Genomic DNA, 21032 nt, shown 5'->3' with positions numbered 1-21032 from the left:
CCCTGAGAAGTCATGAATTGCTCTTTTAAATTGCATTTTTTTCAAGATTTTATTTGAACAGAATAACAACCCATTTTCAAATTAAAATTCAGTGACAGCAAACACTTGGGAATATATAAAAGCAAATTAAATACCACGATTAATCAAATAATGTTAATCCAACACCACAACAATTAAAAAGATGAATAATATGATTGTTGAAACTGTCTAATGGCCAAAATAAATCATCATACTCAAAACCTACTCTAGAAATCAAGCTTAATTATGTAAAAAGTTCTCAAGAATGCTAAACAACGTGGAATGTTTCTGCAGCACATTTCATTTTGTGAATGGATCGCAGTTGTGAAATGCAGCTCATTATAAATAGCTTCTCATGTCTCATTTGGTCCAACTCATATTCAGTGATGGATAAATGGGTCTGTCCCTCAGGGCAGGAGGAGTCAAACAGCAGAGGAAGGAATGAGAGAGACAGAGAGAGAGAGAGAGAGAGAACGCAAGGGGAGGAATCCAGAAGAGAAAGAAGAAATGATTCTTTAGAGAAATTCTTATGCTTCACCGGAATGTGTAGCTCTCATCATCGTACTCCAACTCATCCTCATTGTCCTCTCCCAGCTGTCCGTACCGGAACTTCCTGTACACGGTGCCATCCTGGCCCATGTAAACAATGTCCTCATCATCGTCGTCGTCGTCATCATCCTTACTCCCTGAGCGACGTTCACCAATGTCAACCAACTGAGTCTCCTGGAACTGACCGCCGGAGGAGCTGGCGCGGCCACCGTAAGACGCAGAGGAAGCAGAGCTGTAGCCGCCGTGTCTGGTGCTGCCTCCGTATCCCCCACCTGAGCCCAGCTTCTCATAGCCACGGGGACGTATGTCTGGGGGTGCACTCTTGGAGCGGGAGTGTCTGACGAGGAGGACGACAGCCACAAGTCCCAGCACCAACAGGATGCAGGCGATAATGAAGACTGCCAGGTTTCCTCTGGCCTCCTCTTCTTCCTCATTCCTGAATGCCAAGTTGGTGCTGAGGACGCACTCTCCTACAAATCCCACAAAGACAGGAAGTTTAGACACAGATTTTCCTGTCTAAATGGGAAGATATTAAAGCATTTCTCTAGTTGATTGATTGATTAGTTGAATGCAATAGATTTGTCATTTTTCTGTTATCTTCAAGAGTGCAGTTTCCACTAAGGAAGGGGGCACATGACCCCCCTCACAAATCTTATTTTTGTCTCACCAAAACTTCTACAATTTCAGTTTGATTTATTCACTGAAATCTGTCTAAACAGTGTCTTCTAAAATCCAGATGAGAGAAGAAAGGAGCTAATAAAAAAAACAAATGCATCTGAGCCATGTTTAGTTATTACCACACACCCATAGTGATGGGCTTGAGAACCCCCCCAGGCTAAGCAATTTATTACAGAAGCATTTTTCGTTATATTTGTAGAAATTACATCCTGATTAAATCAAATGTTCTGACACAAAAATGAAAAAAATTCAGTATCTGTGGCTGTCGCAGGACTTTAATAAGCACGGTCAATCATTTAATTTGGACTGAATCCCTACCTGTCTGTCTACCTACCTATCTGCATGCACTCTGCATGAAAATGTGTTTTAAGGTATTGGCTTTGGGGGAGGCCTGAAGGGAGGGGGTGGGATTTTTTTGGCGGAATACTTCCAAAATTTAGCCGTTAACCCACCAACATTTTGACTTAAATGTTGTCCCTGTTGTTGATTGGTACACAGAACTGCTTAACATCACCTTTTTCCCAAGTCCCGCCCCCTTCAAACAGGGGTGAAGAGAGGAAAAGGGAATTCAGAAATCTTAATGTGAAATAACCAAAACTATTGAAAAGTTTTATCTATAGAGCATCCCTCTGTACAACCAGAAAAGATGATCAAAGTAATGTGGATATCAGCCATGACCTGACAAAGGGTCTCAGTTTCAGAAAAAAAAGACACTTCAAACCAAGTCATGCACATCTTCATTCTCCTCCATTTTCTTTCAATAAGCACCATCGACCAACTGCCTACCTCGAGTCTCAGTGCAGTTACAACAGTCCTGCTGCTGTGTTGTGGCCTCCCCTTCCTCCTCCTCCTCCTCCCCTTCCTCAACACGGCAACAAAGCAGACAGCGCCCTCCGGCTTCTAAGATGGCCTGAGTAGGACACATGGTGCAGTTGGCTGAACCAGGCCCCCTACACTCCATACAGGAGCTGTCGCAGTCTTCACAAGCGTGGCCTAAACCCTGATGAGGGGCAAGAGAAAGGACTGCCATTGACAAGACTTCATAATCCAGACACACTGCTGCAGCATGCATCTTACATCGCATCCACTTCGCTTCTAAAGATATGCACAACTTTCATTTCTTAAAGGACTGAATATAAAGGATGCATTTTCTCTCAGCTTAATAATATGCGTCTACCTGCCAGACAATTTCAGTCAGTTGCCTCACAGCATGAGCCTGAGATTTATTTTGAAATCGTGACAGAGTAATAATTTTCACTCTGCTGTTTGAGATTTTTCCTGGTGCAGTAATAAGTCAGTCTGAATTACATTATATGATGCCTGGGGCCAAAACATTAGTAATAATTATTTTGGTGAAGCAAGGACAGGGTAAGGAATTTTTAAAAAGTTAATATTTGTGAAATTAAAACCTAAAAAAAGTGTGGTTACCTTTATTACAGGATACTGGCCCATGTCGCACATGGACTCACACAGGCCATCTGAGAGCAGGTATCCAGGGTAGCATGAGCCACAGGACTGGGAATCTTTTCCTGCAGATACATGACAACTTAAAGGGTAGGTCTGGTGATATTCTATATTTTTCTTCATATCAACACCAACAATGAATTGATCCTACTAACAAGTATTGCCAGTGTAACCAAATCCTGAAATGTATTCCTCTATGCCAACATGGGCCACTATTTTGAGTCAATCCCGCATGTATTTACAACTACATTTGTCTTCACATGTCTTCAGTAGGATCCAGTGGGCTTGAGGCTGATGGCCACACACAGGCTGGGGAAGTCAAAAAGTATTGAGAGACGGACTAATACATTGTTGGTTTTGGTGTTTGTTGACAGAAACAAAAATACGTAATATCACCAGCCTTGTTCTTTAACTTTAGATTACATAAAATGTAAACTTGAATGTTTTAAATGGTTGTCCCTTTGTAAGACGTACAGTACGCATGACCCTGTATATAACATTACTATGGTCGATTTCACATTTGCAGTCTGTGGAGAAAATGACTGCATCACTATCTCATCACTTACATGTGATTCTGTATTTATCAGCATAATATTAAATTACTGCTGAGTGGATGCTCGTACCTGAGCATGTTCTGCAGCTGGTGTGGCAGGGCTCGCAGGTTCTGTGCGCAATGTCGTGGTAGTATCCCTGAGGGCACGAGGGGAGGCAACGGCCTTCTTTCCGCAAGTAGATGAGGCCCAGAGCACAGCTCAGGCAGCTGTCCTCCCTGTCCCCGATACACTCACCGCAACTCGGGTCACACTTCTCACATATCCTTGAGCTTGTGTTTCCATAGTGACTATTGGAGAGACGGTGAGAAAGTTACGATAGATTAGATTCAATTAAAGAAGATGCGATAAGAGTTTTGTTTGTCCTCAAAGGAAATTCCTTTCCACAGCCACTCAGTCACATACCCCTATAAACAACCAAAACTACTCAGACACGACATAGACCAAGATACCAAGACAGAGGGAATGCAGTCATAACAGAACCCTTCAAACCATCGCTGAGGAGTGCAAGACACTAGTGGCTCTCGGAAAGGAAAAGAGCCATGAGATCCGGCACCATTCAAAGAGCTGTAATTCCAATAACTACAAGACACGAGTTCTGCATGATAAAGTAAAATATTTTACTTTTTGATATATGCCGCATTGCTTGCATAAAGGTCTGAAAGTATCTAATAGCCTTTGTATCCCTTTTGTTTTTTCCAGAGTATTTAACTGCACATCAATTTAACGGCACATTAATTTAACACTCAATCAATCAAAACCCAAATAAAATCCAGCCTAATTAGCATTTTACAGGCCACATGTATGGCTATTTAAATCTCAGTCTAAATTAGATTCTATCTCCAAACTGCACCCCTGTCCAGTTAACTAAAGAGAAGCAATAGCCTAGTGTCCACAATGACATTATTTGACTAGGCCTATCTTTATTAATGACAACACTGTGCGACCGCACTTAATGTGATGGATGAGCAACTCAGCTGGACGGTGTGCAGGTTAAACTACCTGTGCTGGCAGGTCTCCACACACTCTTTGCCCTCTCGAAAGAGGTGGTTGTTACAGGTGAGACACTCATGGCTGTGCTTTCCAGCGCAGGACTGACAGGAAGGGTGGCAAGGTTCACATTTCTGCCCCGACTCATCCTCATAGTAGCCTGTGGGACATTCATCCACGCAGGTGCCATCTGTACCAACAAACACACATGATGATCATGCAGCTACACAAACAAGTCTTGAAGAGCTTTCCAGGACATGCAGACATCAAGAGAATTCAAGAACCCTGCAAAGACCAAACACGACTCACTGAGCAGGAGATGTCTCTGGTTGCAGCTCAGGCAGTCAGTCTTGCCAGGACCTGAACACCTGTGGCAGTATTTGTGACACGGATGGCATTCCCCGACATGGTCTGCATACTGGTGAGGCGAGCACTTGGTGGCTGATGGCACACAATGGCTGTGGCCATCTAGCCTCTGATCCTCTCTGCAGCTGATGCAGGAGCCAGCATGGGGCCCGAAGCAGGTAAGGCAAGATGCATCACAGTCTGAAATACAAGTAAAATAGTAACTGAATCAAGGGGTATTATAAGACCTACAGTGAATCCCATCAAGGACAATCAATTTGTTTTCATCTTGACTTGATATCTATCTGATCTTACATGGTAATAGTTTATCTGATGATAAATCATTACCTGTTAGGTCAAATATTTAAATAATTCATCGGTAATAATCATAGTAATACATCTTAACTGGCAGTTTCCACCCATTGGGTTCTCAAAGTGTGATCTGTGAAAACATTTGCCTCAGCCTGTGTTCAGTTCAGATGAAAATAAACACAGAAATCAACTCTGTCCATTTTGCAGTACAGCAATGTACTTCCTTTAAGATGTCTTACTGCTGGCAGCTACAATATGCAGCAGCAATAGTGGGCATCGCCTACAACATTTTCCTGGGAGAAACACACCATCCTTTGTGTTTTTGAATAACAAAACAAGAGCGGTGTGTCTTTCTCTAGGGAACTGTCTTTGGCATTGCTGTTCTGTTTTCAAGGTTTGACAGCTGCCTGTTAACCGTCTGAAAAGCGTTGCTATTTTAGTCTGAGCTAAAGTCAGGAAAAACACTCAGGCAGACTAGAGAATATAATTGAGAAAATGCAAGAAGGACGTTCTACGGGACAGAAATTGTTGTGAGGAGAGTTAAAAAGTTTTATGCAAAATGGAGCATCTCATACCCAAAAGGGCAGCAGTTCTGAATGTATAATAAAATATACATCAAATAAGATAAACAAAATAAACGGGTTCCAACTTAATTATGATCAGAGGAGTGTGACCCTCAGTGCAGTCCAACATCTCAAATTAGCACTCAGTAACCAAAATTCTGGCAGAAAAATCTTTCTGTTGTACCTTTACATTCTCCTGTTATAGTGTCTCTGAAGGTGTGGGAGGGGCAAGCTGACAGACATGCCCCATTGTGCAGAGTTGCCTCAGGGTCCATACAGGCATCACAGTCATTATTGTTCGGGCCGTCACACAAAGCGCAATCAGGGTGGCAACGTAAACACTCCCTCTGCTCTTTGTCTTCAAAGAACATTTCGGGACAGTCAAGCACGCACAGGCCCTCGTGAAGAAAGTGATACTCCTCACAGCCTGCACATAGAACAGCTTTTAGCACTGAATGGAAGAACAATTTAGTACAACTCAGTGAAACTATACTTAGTAGCCTGAAAAGGAAGACTGGAACTGAAGAGGAATGTAAGAGGAAGAAAAGCCCGCTCTCTAACAAGACTAAAGAAAAATAGAATTGAAACAGGTGAATCACTCACTTGTACACAGTAGCTGATTTTTTTTAATTTCTGACATGTCATCTAGACACAGTGTATTTAGTGGACATGTTGGGGAATAAGACTAAGAATCTACAGCAAGCCATCAGCATGCTAACATGTCCACAATAGCAATGCTAACATAGTGATATTAGCAGTCATTATGTATTATGTTCACCATCTTAGTTTAGTAGCATGCTAACATTTGATAATAAGTGTGGCTGAGGCTTATGGGAATGTCATTAGTTTGCAGGTATTTGGTCATAATCCAAAGTAGTGGGCAAGTGTTGATGGCGCTACAGGAAAAGTTAAAGGATCACCAGTAATTGACCCTTTACTAAGCCCCGCCCCCCTTAGTTACTGTTGCTAAGTCCGACAAACTGTCGCCGCTGCCACAGTCTATTACTTCACTCCCTGGAGAAATATTGTCAAATTTGTTAAAGCGATTTCAGAAAGAAGCAGACAGTTTTGCAGTTGCATTATACATTTGAAGGTTGTATTCAGGCTGTCAAACTGACTCAAACTGACTGAAAAAAATGAAAGTTAGAAGCTAAAGCCTACCAATCACACAGTCCAAGTGAACCACTGCATTCCCGACGATTGCGACAAAAGACAACGATATTAAGGATCAACACTGTTCCTGTAAAGCTGGGTAGGCCTCTGTTCATTATTACAATCATTAAAAAGCAGAACAGTAGGGCTTTATAACGTTACATTCAGTAGGAAGTTAGTTAGCGTTAGCTAACATTACATTAGGAACAATCCACAGCTGACAATTTTCTGGATTTATTTTAGGTTTTGGAAAGAGAATAAATCGTACTTCTCCTATCAACCTTTCTGGGTAGCGACTGTAAGTATTACAAGTGCCCCAGGAACAGAATTTGACCATATCTTGGAAAAATACAGTATCTGTAGTCTTTTTGCTTTAGAGTCAATGGAGCGCAGCCTTGAAAGTGTCGGACCTCAGTTAGAAGGAGTCCTATACTGCGCTGTGATTGGTCAGCTGTGTATTTGGGGTGTGGCTTAGCGAAGGGTCAATTAGGTATTTCATGATAATCCATCCAATAGTTTTTGGGATATTTCATTTAAAAGCAAATATGTCAACCTAAAGGTGGTGCTATAGAGGAAAGGTCAAGGAATCACCAAAGTCATCAGGATACATTGTCTGGAAACCATGAATTCATGTACAAAATTATCCATGCAGCCAACAACCCATCCAACTGTTGTTGAGATTTTTCAGTTTGGATGAACGAGGTGGACCGACCGACTGATTTTGTCACCCCTAGATCCATGTTGCAAGTGTGGGTAAAAATAACAAATACCATACTTGCTGGTAATGATTCGAAGAGGGCTATTGAGAAGTAAAAGCGTTTTGGATTAGACTGAAGAACCTCTAAAAGCTGAATTTGCTCTTGTTAGCATTGTATTTCAGTACCTGTGCACTGCCCGAGTGCACTGCACTCCTGACAGGCTGAGGGGCAGTGCTGGCACTCCCTATCCTGGACAGTGTGCGCTGGAGGACACTCCTCCACACACTGGTGCTTGTGTAGGAGGAGATGTTCTTCACAGCTGAGGCAGTGGGTGGCGTTCTTCCCACAGGACGCACAGCCCGCTGCACAGCTACGACAGACCTGGCCTATAGGAAAACCCCTGTGAGAAGCCAAACAGAGATCAGTAAACACACATGCAGACACACATTGCAGTTTACTGGGCTTCTTATGCATTTTGTTGAAAGCACATCAGTTGAACCAGGCTGCATAATGGACAAACTGTAAATTAGACATATCACTAAACACATGCATTATAGTCAAATTCCTAATTAGGACCACCACAGCAGGTATAAACATTGGTGATGTATTGTGTCTCTGGTTTTAGTATTAGTTTTCTTTGTGATGTGTGTCAGGAGACAGTCTATGGTCAGGATGGACTATATATATATATATATATATATATATATATATATATATATATATAAATTAAGTGTTTTAAAAAAAATTAAACATTCTGTCATGAATTTGTGCATTGCTGCTGGGGTAAACAAGAGGGCTGACATTTTGCTCTGCTCTCTGCTTCAGGACAGCTAATAATTTATCCAGACCATCATGTAGTACTTAAGTGTTGTTAGAAAAAAGCTGCTTAGTAGTAAAAAAAAATTTAAATTAAGCCCTCATGGTCAAAACGTTAAAATGGTCATCTCAGCTCTAATGGAGAATCAAGGACCTTTTCAGCAAGGACGAGATATTTTTTCAGTCTCTGGGATGTCACAATTTAATGGCGCATAAACATCAAGTAGGAAATGTCAAATTCATGGCCAGCAAATACATTTCATTTTTGGCTCTTCAGAGATTGCGCATCAAACATCTGGCCTGATGTTCAAAAGATTTTTCCAGCAGGGTTGAATTCCCAACATATTTCCAAATCGAATTTCCAGATCGAGCTGGGGCACCCTCACGTCCCAGTGTGTAAAAAGCATGTAAATACATTAAAACTTGAGACAAAAATGAAACAGTGATAGCATTGACCTCTGACCTGAGACACTGTTGGACACACTGTCCATCCTGCAGGAGTAACTGAGCTTTACGAGTGCTCTGACAGCGGGTGCAGTGCTGAGCATCCACACACTGCAAACAGCCTGGAGGGCAGGCCTCACACACACCGCTCAGCCGACTGGCAAAGAAACTCCCCGGACACTTTGACACACATGTATGCTGTGTGGTCAGAAACCGCCCTAGGGGAGGAAGAAAAAAAGGAAACATCACTGCGCTGCAAAAAAAACTGGATATGCTGTGGTGCAGTCGTGAAAATATGAAACTGTGCTGTTGCAGGTCAGACAGCATGAAACGCCTAATGTTTTGCAGACCTTTTGCACATTTTGTGCACTGGTTCTTCTCTTCTCCAGAGCAGGACTCACATGATTGGTGGCAGTCCTCACACTCTCCGTCATCTGGAGGTTAAACAACACAGTGAACAAGATAGAGCCACAGTGCTCCTCATTACAGCACAGCACACAGCAGAGGGAAACCTAGCCCTGAACCAGGACCATCATAGTACAAATCATCGTCCTGGCTTACAGATGGAACATGAGCATTTCAGTTGTCACATGGTGGTGGACAATCTTCTTAGCTACTTGTAAGGAAAAAAACATTGCTTGAAGATATATTACAGCAATACTGCTAGTAGTGTAATTTATATAGCCTATAGTTCGACACTTTGGGAAATACACTTATTTGCTTTCTTGCTGAGAATAACATGAGAGGATACCACTTTCATTCAGCATTTAGAAATAAAAACCCAACTAAGATTAGTATGTAATCCCCCTCAATTGGCAATTACAGAAAACCCACATTTTGTGTGACAGTTTGAGACTCAAAGTTAAAGAATAACTTTGCTTCTCTGTGTTGATTTTCAACCTTTGTATTAACCTATGTACTTTTCTCTGAGTTATTTTAGTTCCTATAATTAAGATGTCTTGCCTCGCACTAATTACCATATGTTGTTTTAAGGTCTGTCCAACTAATTCTTGGGGGGAACTAAATGTTCGGCATATACAATCAATTATTTCAAAGTTGTATCTGGCCGACGCTCAGTAGTTGAGCCTGTTTGGAGTACTTAAGTTGGTACAGGGTTCAGGGACGATGGCACACAGACCAATTACCCTCCAAGATTTCTTTCTGCCCCTGTGAAAGCGCCCAAATCCCTGATTCATTATGAGCAGACAGTTGGATTAGTGGAATACATAAGTATTAGTCTCACCGCTGCGAAAGGTCTTAATGGGACAGACCTCATGGTCAGGCACACACGCTCTGTTTTCTAGCATCTTCCCCTCCTCACACGACAGACAGTCATCGTCCTTGGGGCCGCTACATGTCACACAGTCTGAGTGACACTCCTCGCAGTCATTGGTGTCTTCGTCGCCATAGAAACCATCAGGACACACTGAAACACATCTTCCCTCTGGGAAAAATAGGAGAATTTTTCTGTTTTTTGAGATCAATATTGTATGTAATCCATTTACCTGAGCAAGTTAAGTTCACAATTTTAAGCACTTGTACTTTAGTTAAAGGTTAACGATTTTACACATCAAAGTCTAATTACAGGTCTTGTGTTACTGCCTATGTGAAAAAAAGTTGAATAAACCTTTTGTGACTCCAGAGGAAACTGCGTGAGGTTTGATAAGTGAGTTGGGGCTGAAGACTAAAAGTTAAAAATGAAAAAAACATTTGGGAGTGTGGAGTTTGAGATAAGTGAGCTTACCAGACCTCTGTAGCCTGCTCCTCATGTCTGTTGAGGGTAGCGGCTCTAGGCTACATTAGCCGCTACTAGCATAACATAGCCGAATCTCCGATTGTCTGCAGTTGAGTTGCATTTTGAGTAATTTAGATGCCAGGTTTTGACAAGTAAGAAGAATGAGTGCAGTGCTTTATTGGTTGAGTACTCTTTTAAGTATTTCCATTTTATACTACAGTACTTTATACTTATTCAATATACATTTATTTGACAGCAATAGTCAAGTCTGTATGACCAACTGCACTGCCCTGGGGCCCCATCTTTTCTGTCATGTGATTAAACTGATTTGGTAGTATGCACCATTAGAGCACAATATATATTAATATGGTAAGCACTTACAGTGGCTTCTGCATTTTAACTCGAGGTCCTGTCTTTTAGAGCAGCCCTGTGTCACAATCTACTTTAAATGCTTTTAGTAGGTCAGTCAATATCATCCTACATGGTATGTGTTCTAAAACAAATTGTGTGCAATCAAAACATCTTAAACTAACCTGGGAGGATAGATTTGGCAACCACAGCACATTTTGCTGTAGTTACTTAAGAAGATTAATATTTGAAATATAAAATTTGTGTTCATGTTGTAAAATACAATTACATTAAATTAAATTATCCAAAGTAAAGCAGTATAGGAAGTTGTTAAAATTGGCTCAACCTGCTCTAACATTTCAGTGCTGCTAACAGCCTAAAACATCAGCTCTAATAAAATACTAATATAGTAAACATAATATGCATGTAAAGGACCTCACTTTTGATACGTGGTAATACATCTGTATTTTTACTTCAAGTGCAATTCTGAATGCAGGACTTCCCAGTGGTGGAATGTAACAAAGTACATTTACTAAAGTACTCTACTTACATAATGCATTAATGCATCAGTAATAGTAATCCAAAATATGATATGTAATGATATAAGACTCATCTGAGCTATTTTTCCGCATTATGAGAACTTTTATGTTTAATACATTTAGTACATTTTCCTAAAAATACTTTTACTTTAGTGACATTTTAAAGACTTTTACACAAGTAAAGGATTTGACTTCTTCCACCATTGTAAATAATGCTTCATGCCTTTATGTCTTGACCATCTGAGGCAGTTTTACCTGATAAGAAGAAGTCGGTCTCACACCAATAGCACTCATGTTCATCACAGTTCACACAGTTGTCATCACATGCAACGCAGGTCATCTCCTCCTCCACGCTGTACGTCTTAGCCGGGCAGTTTTTGTAGCAGCCATCCTGAAAACTGATAACAAAAGCAGCAGTCTATATGTGTGGTTCTCCCTTTCTCTCTCTCTCTCTCTCTCTCTCACACACACACACACAAATCTACAGCAAAAGGACCCTTTTCATTCTAGCATAACAGCGAATTGAAAGGCAGAGCGAGTGCAGAGGAGAGATCACACATGGCGTCAGTGAGGCACACAGCCTTACTTGTAAAAGCCCTCAGTGCAGGACAGGCAATGCTTGGGGTTATCTGTTGAAAGCAGACAAAAAACTCTCCTTTTAAACAGGAACTACCAGGAGCATGGTTGGCAACACACTGGGAGGGGAGCTCGGCCTAGGCAGCGTTCATTTTGGCTACTGAGCCGCGACTTACACAAGACGCACTTCTTGCAGCCCTCCTCACAGGCCATGCAGTCGTCGTAATCTGGATCCTCCACCTCCCCTGAGAGAAAAGGAAAAGAGAGTGTGAAAGAAAGATACAGCGAGAGGAACCATCAAAAAAATGTGAAAGAGCGAAGGGTGGGCAGGTTTGATATGATGCTTTTTCATCTCTGACACTGTGTCACTGTGTAACATAACAGAAATAAGAAAACTGGCACATAAATAAGGCTGTGACCTTGTTTACCTTCTCCACACTCCAGCTTTGCACATACTCCATCAGAGACGTAGTAGGAGGAGTTACACTTGAGGCAATGGGTAGGGCTTGTGCAGAGCTGGCAGTGATCGGAGCAGGGCTCACAGGTCCTCTCCTTGGTGTGGTAGAAGGCCTCAGGACAGGCGTCCAGACACTGGCCTTTATACAGGTAACGCTCCATTTCAAACTTATCTGGAGAAAAAATAGCATATCAATGTGTGTGAAGTAGTGTGATGTCAAACTTTGGCTTGTACAACTTCCTGGTCATGCATATGTTTTGTTTTCCACAGCCAATTCAATTTGGATTTCGATGTCAAGTTGGTAAAAAAAAATAGATCCGTTAAGTCTAAAGAATCATTTATCTCTTCTGTAAGCAGCATACGCCAATGCACAAAACATTCAGCTGGTCATTTAACTATATATACAATCAATTATCTATTGGGCAAATCTTAAGTTTCCTTTTTTTTGAATGTCAGTCTTAAATAAATAAATTGTAGTTCTTTAATCTGCATTAATGAATAGGATTTCCCTTTATCCTTTATGGTAGTTGGTGGTAGCCCTCCTGCAACCCATTCACCTCCTGCTCATCAAATCCAGGCCCAGTTCAAGCTCAGCAGAAGTCCTCTCCTCATCGCATCCAGATCTCTAGCTTTTCTTCATCCCTTTATCAACACCACCAGTGTCTAGACTACATCGGAGGGTTTTCTATACCACTACAGCTTCACCACACCAAGTTCACGATTGGTTTAAAGCAAAAAATTTATGACCAAATCCAAATCTGCGTCTCTGTCTCTCTCTCTCTCCACACACACACACACACACACACACACACACACACACACACACACACACACACACAGACACACACACAGACACACACACACCCACACACACACACGTTTGTTCCTCTGTCAACGTGTGGACATCTCATTGACATAATGCATTCCCTAGCCCCTTATTCTAACCTTAATCACCACGACTACATGCCTAACCTTAACCATTACCCTTACCCTAGCCTTAACCTAATTCTACCCCTAACCATAAAACCAAGTCTTAACCCTCAAAGAGCACTTTAAACCTGCGTGGTCCAGCCTTTTGGTCCCCAGGAATACAGTAAACTAAATACACACACGCAGTTTAAATGTACACTAACACAAACTGTGTGATTTACTTGTTCTGTCCTCACCAGTGTCACAGCTGGTACAGTTGGCAGGCTCTGCATCCACACAGGTGGCACAGGTGTGGTCACACAGGTGACACTGGCCACCTGACTGGTACTTGCCCTTTGCACATTCCACCACGCAGCGGCCCTCATCTAGAGCCCTGCCGCCGATAACAACGTCAAAAACACTTTTTTATTTGCAAGACCACAAAAATCAACACATATAATGTCTATGCAAATGAGCTGAACTCATTTACATTACATCATGTAACATATGGCAGAGTTACACAGATGAAGCTGAGTGTGTTGACACAGAGAGAAGAGAGGGGGGTATGGGGATGGTTGGTTAAGAGCTACATATATATATATATATATATATATATATATATACACACACAATATTTCTATATATGTTCATTTATATATACATATAGATTGGTAATCAGATATTTGAATATGTTTAAAAATACCATATGTGGTAACACTTTCTATGAAGGTCATCGCTATAATGACTTATCCATATATATATAACACGATATAATGCGTCCATAAGACATTATAACAGACATGCATTAGACGCTATAGCAAAGTTCATAATGTATTATGACCTTTTGATTTAATGTTTTATAACTAATAGTAATACCAGTTTATATCAATGTGCGCCAAGAATCTCCGACCATGTTCCATAACACATTATAACCACCGACTCTGCCTCATTATAAATACACTTTAGTCACAATTTAGAATTGTATCGTACATACTGTACATCCTGATAATTAAGTTAAATTATATTTCAGTGCCCAGAGGAGTCTGACAACTGGTTGTTAAAGGAAGGACGCTGGTGAGCCCGATCAGCGATCTATCGGAGGTGAGCTAACCGCACTTATACTGTCGACACTGGGTGAACTGAGTTAGAAGCCGTCACCGGATCCTGGGTGAATGTCTGTCGAATATCCAACTTGAAACTAACTTCACCGCGGTTTGACCACCAGACCAGTAAATCAGGGATGTAAACTAGTCCTTTTAAGCAATTGAGGAGACATTTCTTTTGGATTTTAATGTGCAAATGAAATGCTTAGTAATTATCCAGAATTTACACGGGAAAAAAAAACGCATCAAGATGGATCGCTGCCCTCTGGATTGTAATCAAATTGTAATCAAATTGAATCGTGAAGTGCCAAGAGATTCTCATCCCTACTGCCCAAACAGTATTCCCATTCAATTACTTTAACATGTCTTTGACTAGGCTACGTTTTGTGAAGTGGTTGTCTTTAATTTTCCACTGCATCTATTAGGGCCTGTCGATAGGCTCGCCATTCATCTGTGACAACATCTGAGCCTTGTTGAGTTTTAAAAAGTTACAACAAACTTAATGTATTCCAGTGTTTCAGTGTTTTCCTTCAAATGTAAACCTGCTGGGTTTTAGGCCAAATGATTGCATTAGAATGTTGATTAAACCATTGTTTGTATCCTCTTTGTAATGTGAAGAAAACTGACACCTCTTTGTTTAGTGCCAGAAGGACAGTTTTTTGACTGTTTCATTGACACTTAAGATAGGGTGTCAACCATTTTGTAGACAACCCCTGTTGTTCTCCATGATTAGTTTAGAGCAAAAGACTGTTTATTCCTGTAGATTGAAGGAGGTTTCACGTCTGGGAATTGGCGCTCTTTTGTTCGACCAAAAGTAACATAGAGCAGTAAGGTACACCCTTCCTAATTGGGTGACGAAGAAGTAACCAAACGACCAATGGCTATGGTCCTGAGCCATTTGGAGGAAAAGACCCGCCCACATACCTGGAGGACCATTTTGTGAGAATCAGGACTGTAAGCTGTAAATCTGAAAAGAGGAACAACTTTCCAGTCCACTGCAGTGTTTCATGTTTGTTCTGTAATGCCATCTTTTATTCACCTATTTTTTAATTAAATTTTCTTGTTAATTTTCATCAGATCCAGCCTCTCCTTTCTCAAAATACAAAAAAACAGCCTCTTCTTAAATGATGTTATATGGTTGGCAACAGCGATCTTTCACCACCCTGAGAATGAGTGTCCTTGATGTAATTATGTTGTGTTTTTGTGCTAAACTGCAAAATGTTCAGGCAGAGTCGGTGGTTATAATGTGTTATGGAACATGGTCGGAGATTCATGGCGCACATTGATATAAACTGGTGTGGTGTCCGAACAATAATGCTGCGATGATGTGTTGAGAAGAAATCCGCTTGACACTGTTCTTGATCATAAAGGTTTATTACATCAAGGAGTTCAGCATCAATTACAAGCTCTGCAGCAGCTTGGAGAGTGACCCAGCCCAATGGCCACTCTGTCTCTCTGTACATCAAACATAGCTTATATAGGGTGTGTAGGTATCTGGTACCAGAGAAGGGTTTAGTACTATTCTGAGGTAACAAAACAAGGGGTCAGAGGTCAAATTCCATAGAAGGGTTCAGTCCCTACATAACCACCAACCACTACTCTCCCCTTAAGAGGTCACTGACCCTCTGTCCAGCTGCTACAGTGCTATTTTGAACTGTTATGTGTCAAATGCACATATATTATACACCACACTGGTATTACTATTAGTTATAAAACATTAAATCAAAATCAATAAATTGTGACTAAAGTGTATTTATAATGAGGCAGAGTCGGTGGTTATAATGTGTTATGGAACATGGTCGGAGATTCTTGGCGCACATTGATATAAACTGGTATTACTATTAGTTATAAAACATTAAATCAAAAGGTCATAATACGTTATGAACTTTGCTATAGCGCCTAATGCATGTTTGTAAGTGATGATAACAACTGTTATAATGTCTTATGGATGCATTGTATCGTGTTATAAATATATGCATAACTCATTATAACGATGACCTTCATAGAAAGTGTTACCACATATGTATATACACAATATGTCTATAGATATATATATGTTTATCAACAGCCCTGACCTTTCCCTAAGACTGTATAAAGTACATTACTCTGTCATTTATCATATATTAAATGTTAAATGTTAAAATGTTATTCTCACAAATTATGAAGAATGCATATCTTATTTTGTGAAAACCTAAAGAGATTCAGTTTACAATAACACACGACAAAGAAATACCCCTCTCTCCTCTTGAAGGGCTGGAACCAGAGACTGTTTGGCATTTTAGTTTTACTAATTTTGCTTAAGAGATTACTGAAACGATTTGTTGATTATCATAATAGTTGCCAATCATTTTATTATAATAATAATAATAATATAAAACTCATTCCTAATTGTGTTTCTAGAGAAGACACTTTTTGAGTACTTTTTAACATAAACAATTCATTGTCATTTATATCTAATTGATTAGCATCTTGCTGGCTTTGACTGTATAAAATACCAACACATCTGTTAAACATTATTTGTTACTAAGGACACGTTGGTAAAACACCTTTTTTTTTAACTCAGAAAAACAAATTTATTAATTTCTCCTCTGAACCTGAATCTAAAAAGTCAAGACCATCTCACCGTGAAGAAACACAGCTGATGCAGTCTTCTCTTTGCGGCCCTGTGCACTTCAGGCACGTTGCATCACACGCGTGGCACCTTCCGTTACTGTCCTGATACTCTCCTGATAGACACACAGCAAGAGAACCATACAGACTAAGTGAACAACCATCTGAGGTGTATAGTAGAGGTTCGGATTCCAAAGAAGGAAAGCCACATTATGCCAAATATTTATTTATTACAAATAAACATGACTTATGGTTAATCTAGCAGTAGTGAGCCAACATGTAATAGAGGAAGAAGATGGTTGACTGACCGTCTGTGCACTCAGTGTTAACAACACACACTTCCTCCTGCAGGCTGTGACCGCTGGAACAGCTGCTGCAGTTCCCCTGGCTCGGCCCCACACAGGTGAGACAGCTGGAGTCACACCTGAGGAGGAGAGCGCAGAGACTGAACACACAAACACACATACTGACCGGAACACACAAGAGAAAAAGCTACACCCATACAGGCACACAACTACAAACACAAGTGTGAAAACCAGCACAAACACACGCAGAAGCCAACCACCAGTATAAGGCCTGCCATCAGCAGATAAACAAACCACCCACACCTGAATACACACCAATGAGCTCACCTCCTACATATCCTGTGCCCATCAGCTATCTCTGAGTTTGGCCCTGTGGCGTAGAAGCCAGCACTGCAGGAGGACACACACTTCCACTCCTCCATTAAGTAGCTCTCTGCACAACGGTTGCATGCCTCAACACCTGCACCTGATGCCGGCAGAAACAAACACAATTTTTAACAGACAAAGGACACAGGAGTACTGCAAACAACAATGTGTATACCATGACATGTGCTTTAATGACATTCAAGTTCAAGACATTCAGTTTTCATACAGTTCATGACCCTTGACCTGTGCTCTCACCTGCACAGGTAGCGCAGGCCTTGTGACAGGGCTTGCATGCGCCTTCCTGCTTGTCGTGGTAGAATCCCACTGCGCAGCTTTGCTGGCACCGATTCCCCTGCAGACTGGAGAGGGCGGAGAGAGCATGTGGCACCGTGACACACATAGCCAATCATGTGACACTGTGAACATTACCTTCAGACTGCTCAGTTTCCCAGCCTACAGCACACCACCACAAGTACTTGGTGAACTGAGTCAGTGAACACAGCATTCTGGAAACTTCTAACTCAACAATATGGTGAATTTGAGATGTTTCATGTGAGGATGTTGCAAAATAGAAATGAAGATACATGTTTATTTTCGAGCTGTGTGTGGAAAGGGAAGGATAACGCTTGTGTTCTTTTGAATACAGAGTTAAAAATATTGTAGCCTTTTGTAATTGTTATGATGCTGCAGAGGATGTGTGCGCAGGGAGAATCAGTATTCTCAGCAGCTGGAAGAGAAGAAGCAGTGTTTACTGAGCAGTTAATTCAAGCATCATCCGAGAATTTGTTTCACCTTATGTCTGGTTTGCATTCTGTGCAGATGCTGTAGGAGGTGCACTTCAAGCAGTTTTCACTGCACTTTCTGCACATATTTGCATCTGTGGGGAAATCACACAATACACATAGAATATACATCCGAACGATTAATCAGTCTTACTCACAGACCCCTCAACTGCAGTTACGTTAACTGACTATTCATTAGCAGGCACATATACGGCTCTTCTGTAAGCCATGGATCATAAAAGGTTCACTCGCGGATTGTCTGTTTTGTTAATTATAATACATCACAAAATGTGAAAAAGCACTCTGAAATTCATAAATGCAGGTGTGAGGTCAGAAATCCAACCGTGGTCGAGGTAGTAGTTATCCCCACAGATGGCTGTGCAGGTACTGGTCCCCTCAGTTAGGTGATGTCCAGGTTGACAGGAAGTACACTGGTCACTGCGACTCCCAGTGCAGCTCTCACAAGAGGAGTAGCACCTCTTACAACGCAAGCGGTCGCCCCAGAATCCCCTGGGACACTCTGGTACGCACATCCTATTGGACAGACACGGACCAACGCACATAGAGGACAAGAGGTGTGACTCTCTAAATGTGTAGGAGTGGAGGCAATTATATTCTGGGTACATTTTCTCCACCACAATGTGAAATCATGGTCATGTACACTCTTTGTCTTCTTACATGCAAGCTTTAAGGATTTGGTAAAGGATGATATAAACAGCTAAACAACAGTTTGCAGTATGTATGAGTCATGTTTTGCAGCAACAGTATCAACACACAATGTGTACACTGCATTCTGGATCTACTAACTGTACTCTATGCTGTGTTATCATACTAACCTTGTGTTGTTCTTGAACTTGAGAAAAAAGTGTAAACACGTGACACACTGCTGCGGGCTGGGCCCCTCACAGCCATCACCACTGCATTCTGGGTCACAGGGTCCTGGAAGGGCAAATAATCGCACAGTCACTGCACCATCATGGCAACAACGGAGAAATTATTCAGACTGCTGATATACTTCTATGTTTAACTTAAAAAACAATCTGAACTGACATCTGCTATAAATCTGCATCAGAGTGCATTTAGCGGCTGTGTGAGAGGTCTAAGCTAGAAGAAGGGGCAGCTTAAAACCTGCCGAGTACATGACTCACCACTGTATTCTTCAGTGAAGGCACTATCCACGGGCATCTCAGGCGATCGGGCTCGCTCACGGTGTTTGGGATACGGCTGCTCTGCGGTGCCATAAATCACCAGGGACCACTCCTTTAGCGTCCCTATGAAACAACAGACAAACAGAAAGAGAGCAAGATAAGAGGCCTATCCTGGGAGGCCTGCACTGTATTTAAGCTGCTGTTCTAGTTGAACTTCAATGTTTCACAATACTGAGATGTTACAAAGAGGAAGAGCAGACCTAGTTCAGTGTTTTCTCTCTTCTGAGAGGGAGTATCCCGGATTTTCAAAGTCCATTCCCCTGCTGCCTGCTCCCCCCAGCAGTGAGTTGTCATAAATTCCCAGTTCTGAAATCCCTCAGTGGAGTCGTCAAGAGGCCTAAACCAAAACATTACATAATCAGGATAATACTACCAGTAATACTACCACTACCACCTCTACTATTGCTACTGCCACTTCTACTGCTAATACTGCAGCAGATGCTACTACTACTACTACCATTGCTAACAATGCTAATAATAGTAATATCATTCAGTTTATATTGTGCTTAATTAGCACTGAAAGAAGTATTACTTAAAAAAATTAACAGTTAAAATGTACAAATTTATTTACTTATGTAAAAGTAGAGCACTATTGTCAGTGAAATACACTTCATTATCAGTAGTAAAAGTACCCATTAACCCAAATGTCGGCTTTCAGTGTTTTATCACTATATATTAGCCAAACATGTTTACTGATGCAGTAACATATCAGTAACATAAGCAGTGACTTTTGAATGAATGTACTGGAGTAAAGTATAATAGTTCCAAAAGCAGCAAAAAACAAACATTCCAGTCAATTAAGAGTAGTGAGAAAAACTAAAATAAGTAACCTTGAGAGTCCTAAACCAAAACAATGAGCTTAAAGACATTCACAAACACACTCCACTGAGCTGAGGGGAACTGTAGTCATGTGATAAACACAGACAGTAATTTCATCCAGAGCAGTTGAAAAATGTACTTTTCCTCCAGTGTGCTTTAAACCACCAAGTTACCAACACCTTGAGTTTCTCTTGTTGCTATTTTGTGGTGTATTTTTGACATTGCAGAGTTTTCTGAAAGCAAGACATGTAGTGGAAAATTCCCAGAAATGAATTTTGCCAGAAACTTGCCCAGATACCAGTTCCCTGATCTATATATATATATATATATATACACAGGTGCTGGTCATATAATTAGAATATCATCAAAAAGTTGATTTATTTCAGTAATTCCATTCAAAAAGTGAAACTTGTATAATGTATACATTCATTCCACACAGACTGATACATTTCAAGTGTTCATTCCTTTTAATTTTGATGATTATAACTGACAACTAATGAAAACCCCAAAATCAGCATCTCAGAAAATTAGAATATTGTGAAAAGGTTCAATATTGAAGACACCTGGTGCCACACTCTAATCAGCTAATTAACTAAAAACACCTGCAAAGGCCTTTAAATGGTCTCTCAGTCTAGTTCTGTAGGCTACACAATCATGGGGAAGACTGCTGACTTGACAGCTGTCCAAAAGATGAC

The 21032-nt window shown here is 41.0% G+C and overlaps 1 protein-coding gene across 1 annotated transcript; it reads right to left on the bottom strand.

Moving 5' to 3' along the window:
- Positions 1–72: 72 nt before the first annotated feature.
- On the bottom strand, positions 73–19869 carry LOC123982205 (proprotein convertase subtilisin/kexin type 5-like). Its single transcript, XM_046067623.1, has 25 exons — positions 19719–19869; positions 19459–19581; positions 19147–19249; positions 18654–18844; positions 18321–18405; positions 17784–17887; positions 17490–17628; positions 17166–17281; positions 16871–16973; positions 13402–13538; positions 12207–12407; positions 11955–12023; positions 11789–11831; positions 11458–11600; positions 9824–10024; positions 8931–9014; positions 8600–8798; positions 7506–7720; positions 5655–5897; positions 4560–4796; positions 4263–4440; positions 3333–3550; positions 2674–2774; positions 2032–2245; positions 73–1037 (listed from the first exon to the last, which is right to left on the bottom strand). The coding sequence occupies exons 1-25, from the start codon at positions 19867–19869 to the stop codon at positions 553–555; spliced, it is 4083 nt and encodes a 1360-aa protein (XP_045923579.1). The 3' UTR covers positions 73–552.
- Between the last annotated feature and the right edge of the window lie 1163 nt (positions 19870–21032).

The sequence above is a fragment of the Micropterus dolomieu genome, linkage group LG13 (genome assembly GCF_021292245.1).
Source record: "Micropterus dolomieu isolate WLL.071019.BEF.003 ecotype Adirondacks linkage group LG13, ASM2129224v1, whole genome shotgun sequence".
NCBI lineage: Eukaryota > Metazoa > Chordata > Actinopteri > Centrarchiformes > Centrarchidae > Micropterus > Micropterus dolomieu.
This window is presented reverse-complemented; position numbering and strand designations above follow the sequence as displayed.

What these genes read in the sequence shown, in the direction of transcription:
- LOC123982205 (XM_046067623.1), bottom strand. Translation starts at nt 19,869, where the DNA reads ATGTTTTGGTTTAGGCCTCTTGACGACTCCACTGAGGGATTTCAGAAC. An exon ending in GTGCACAAAATGTGCAAAAG is followed by an intron (nt 8,799 to 8,930) that starts GTCTGCAAAACA and finishes TTCCTCCCCTAG; the next exon opens with GGCGGTTTCTGACCACACAG. An exon ending in TGTGTCCAACAGTGTCTCAG is followed by an intron (nt 7,721 to 8,599) that starts GTCAGAGGTCAA and finishes GGCTTCTCACAG; the next exon opens with GGGTTTTCCTATAGGCCAGG.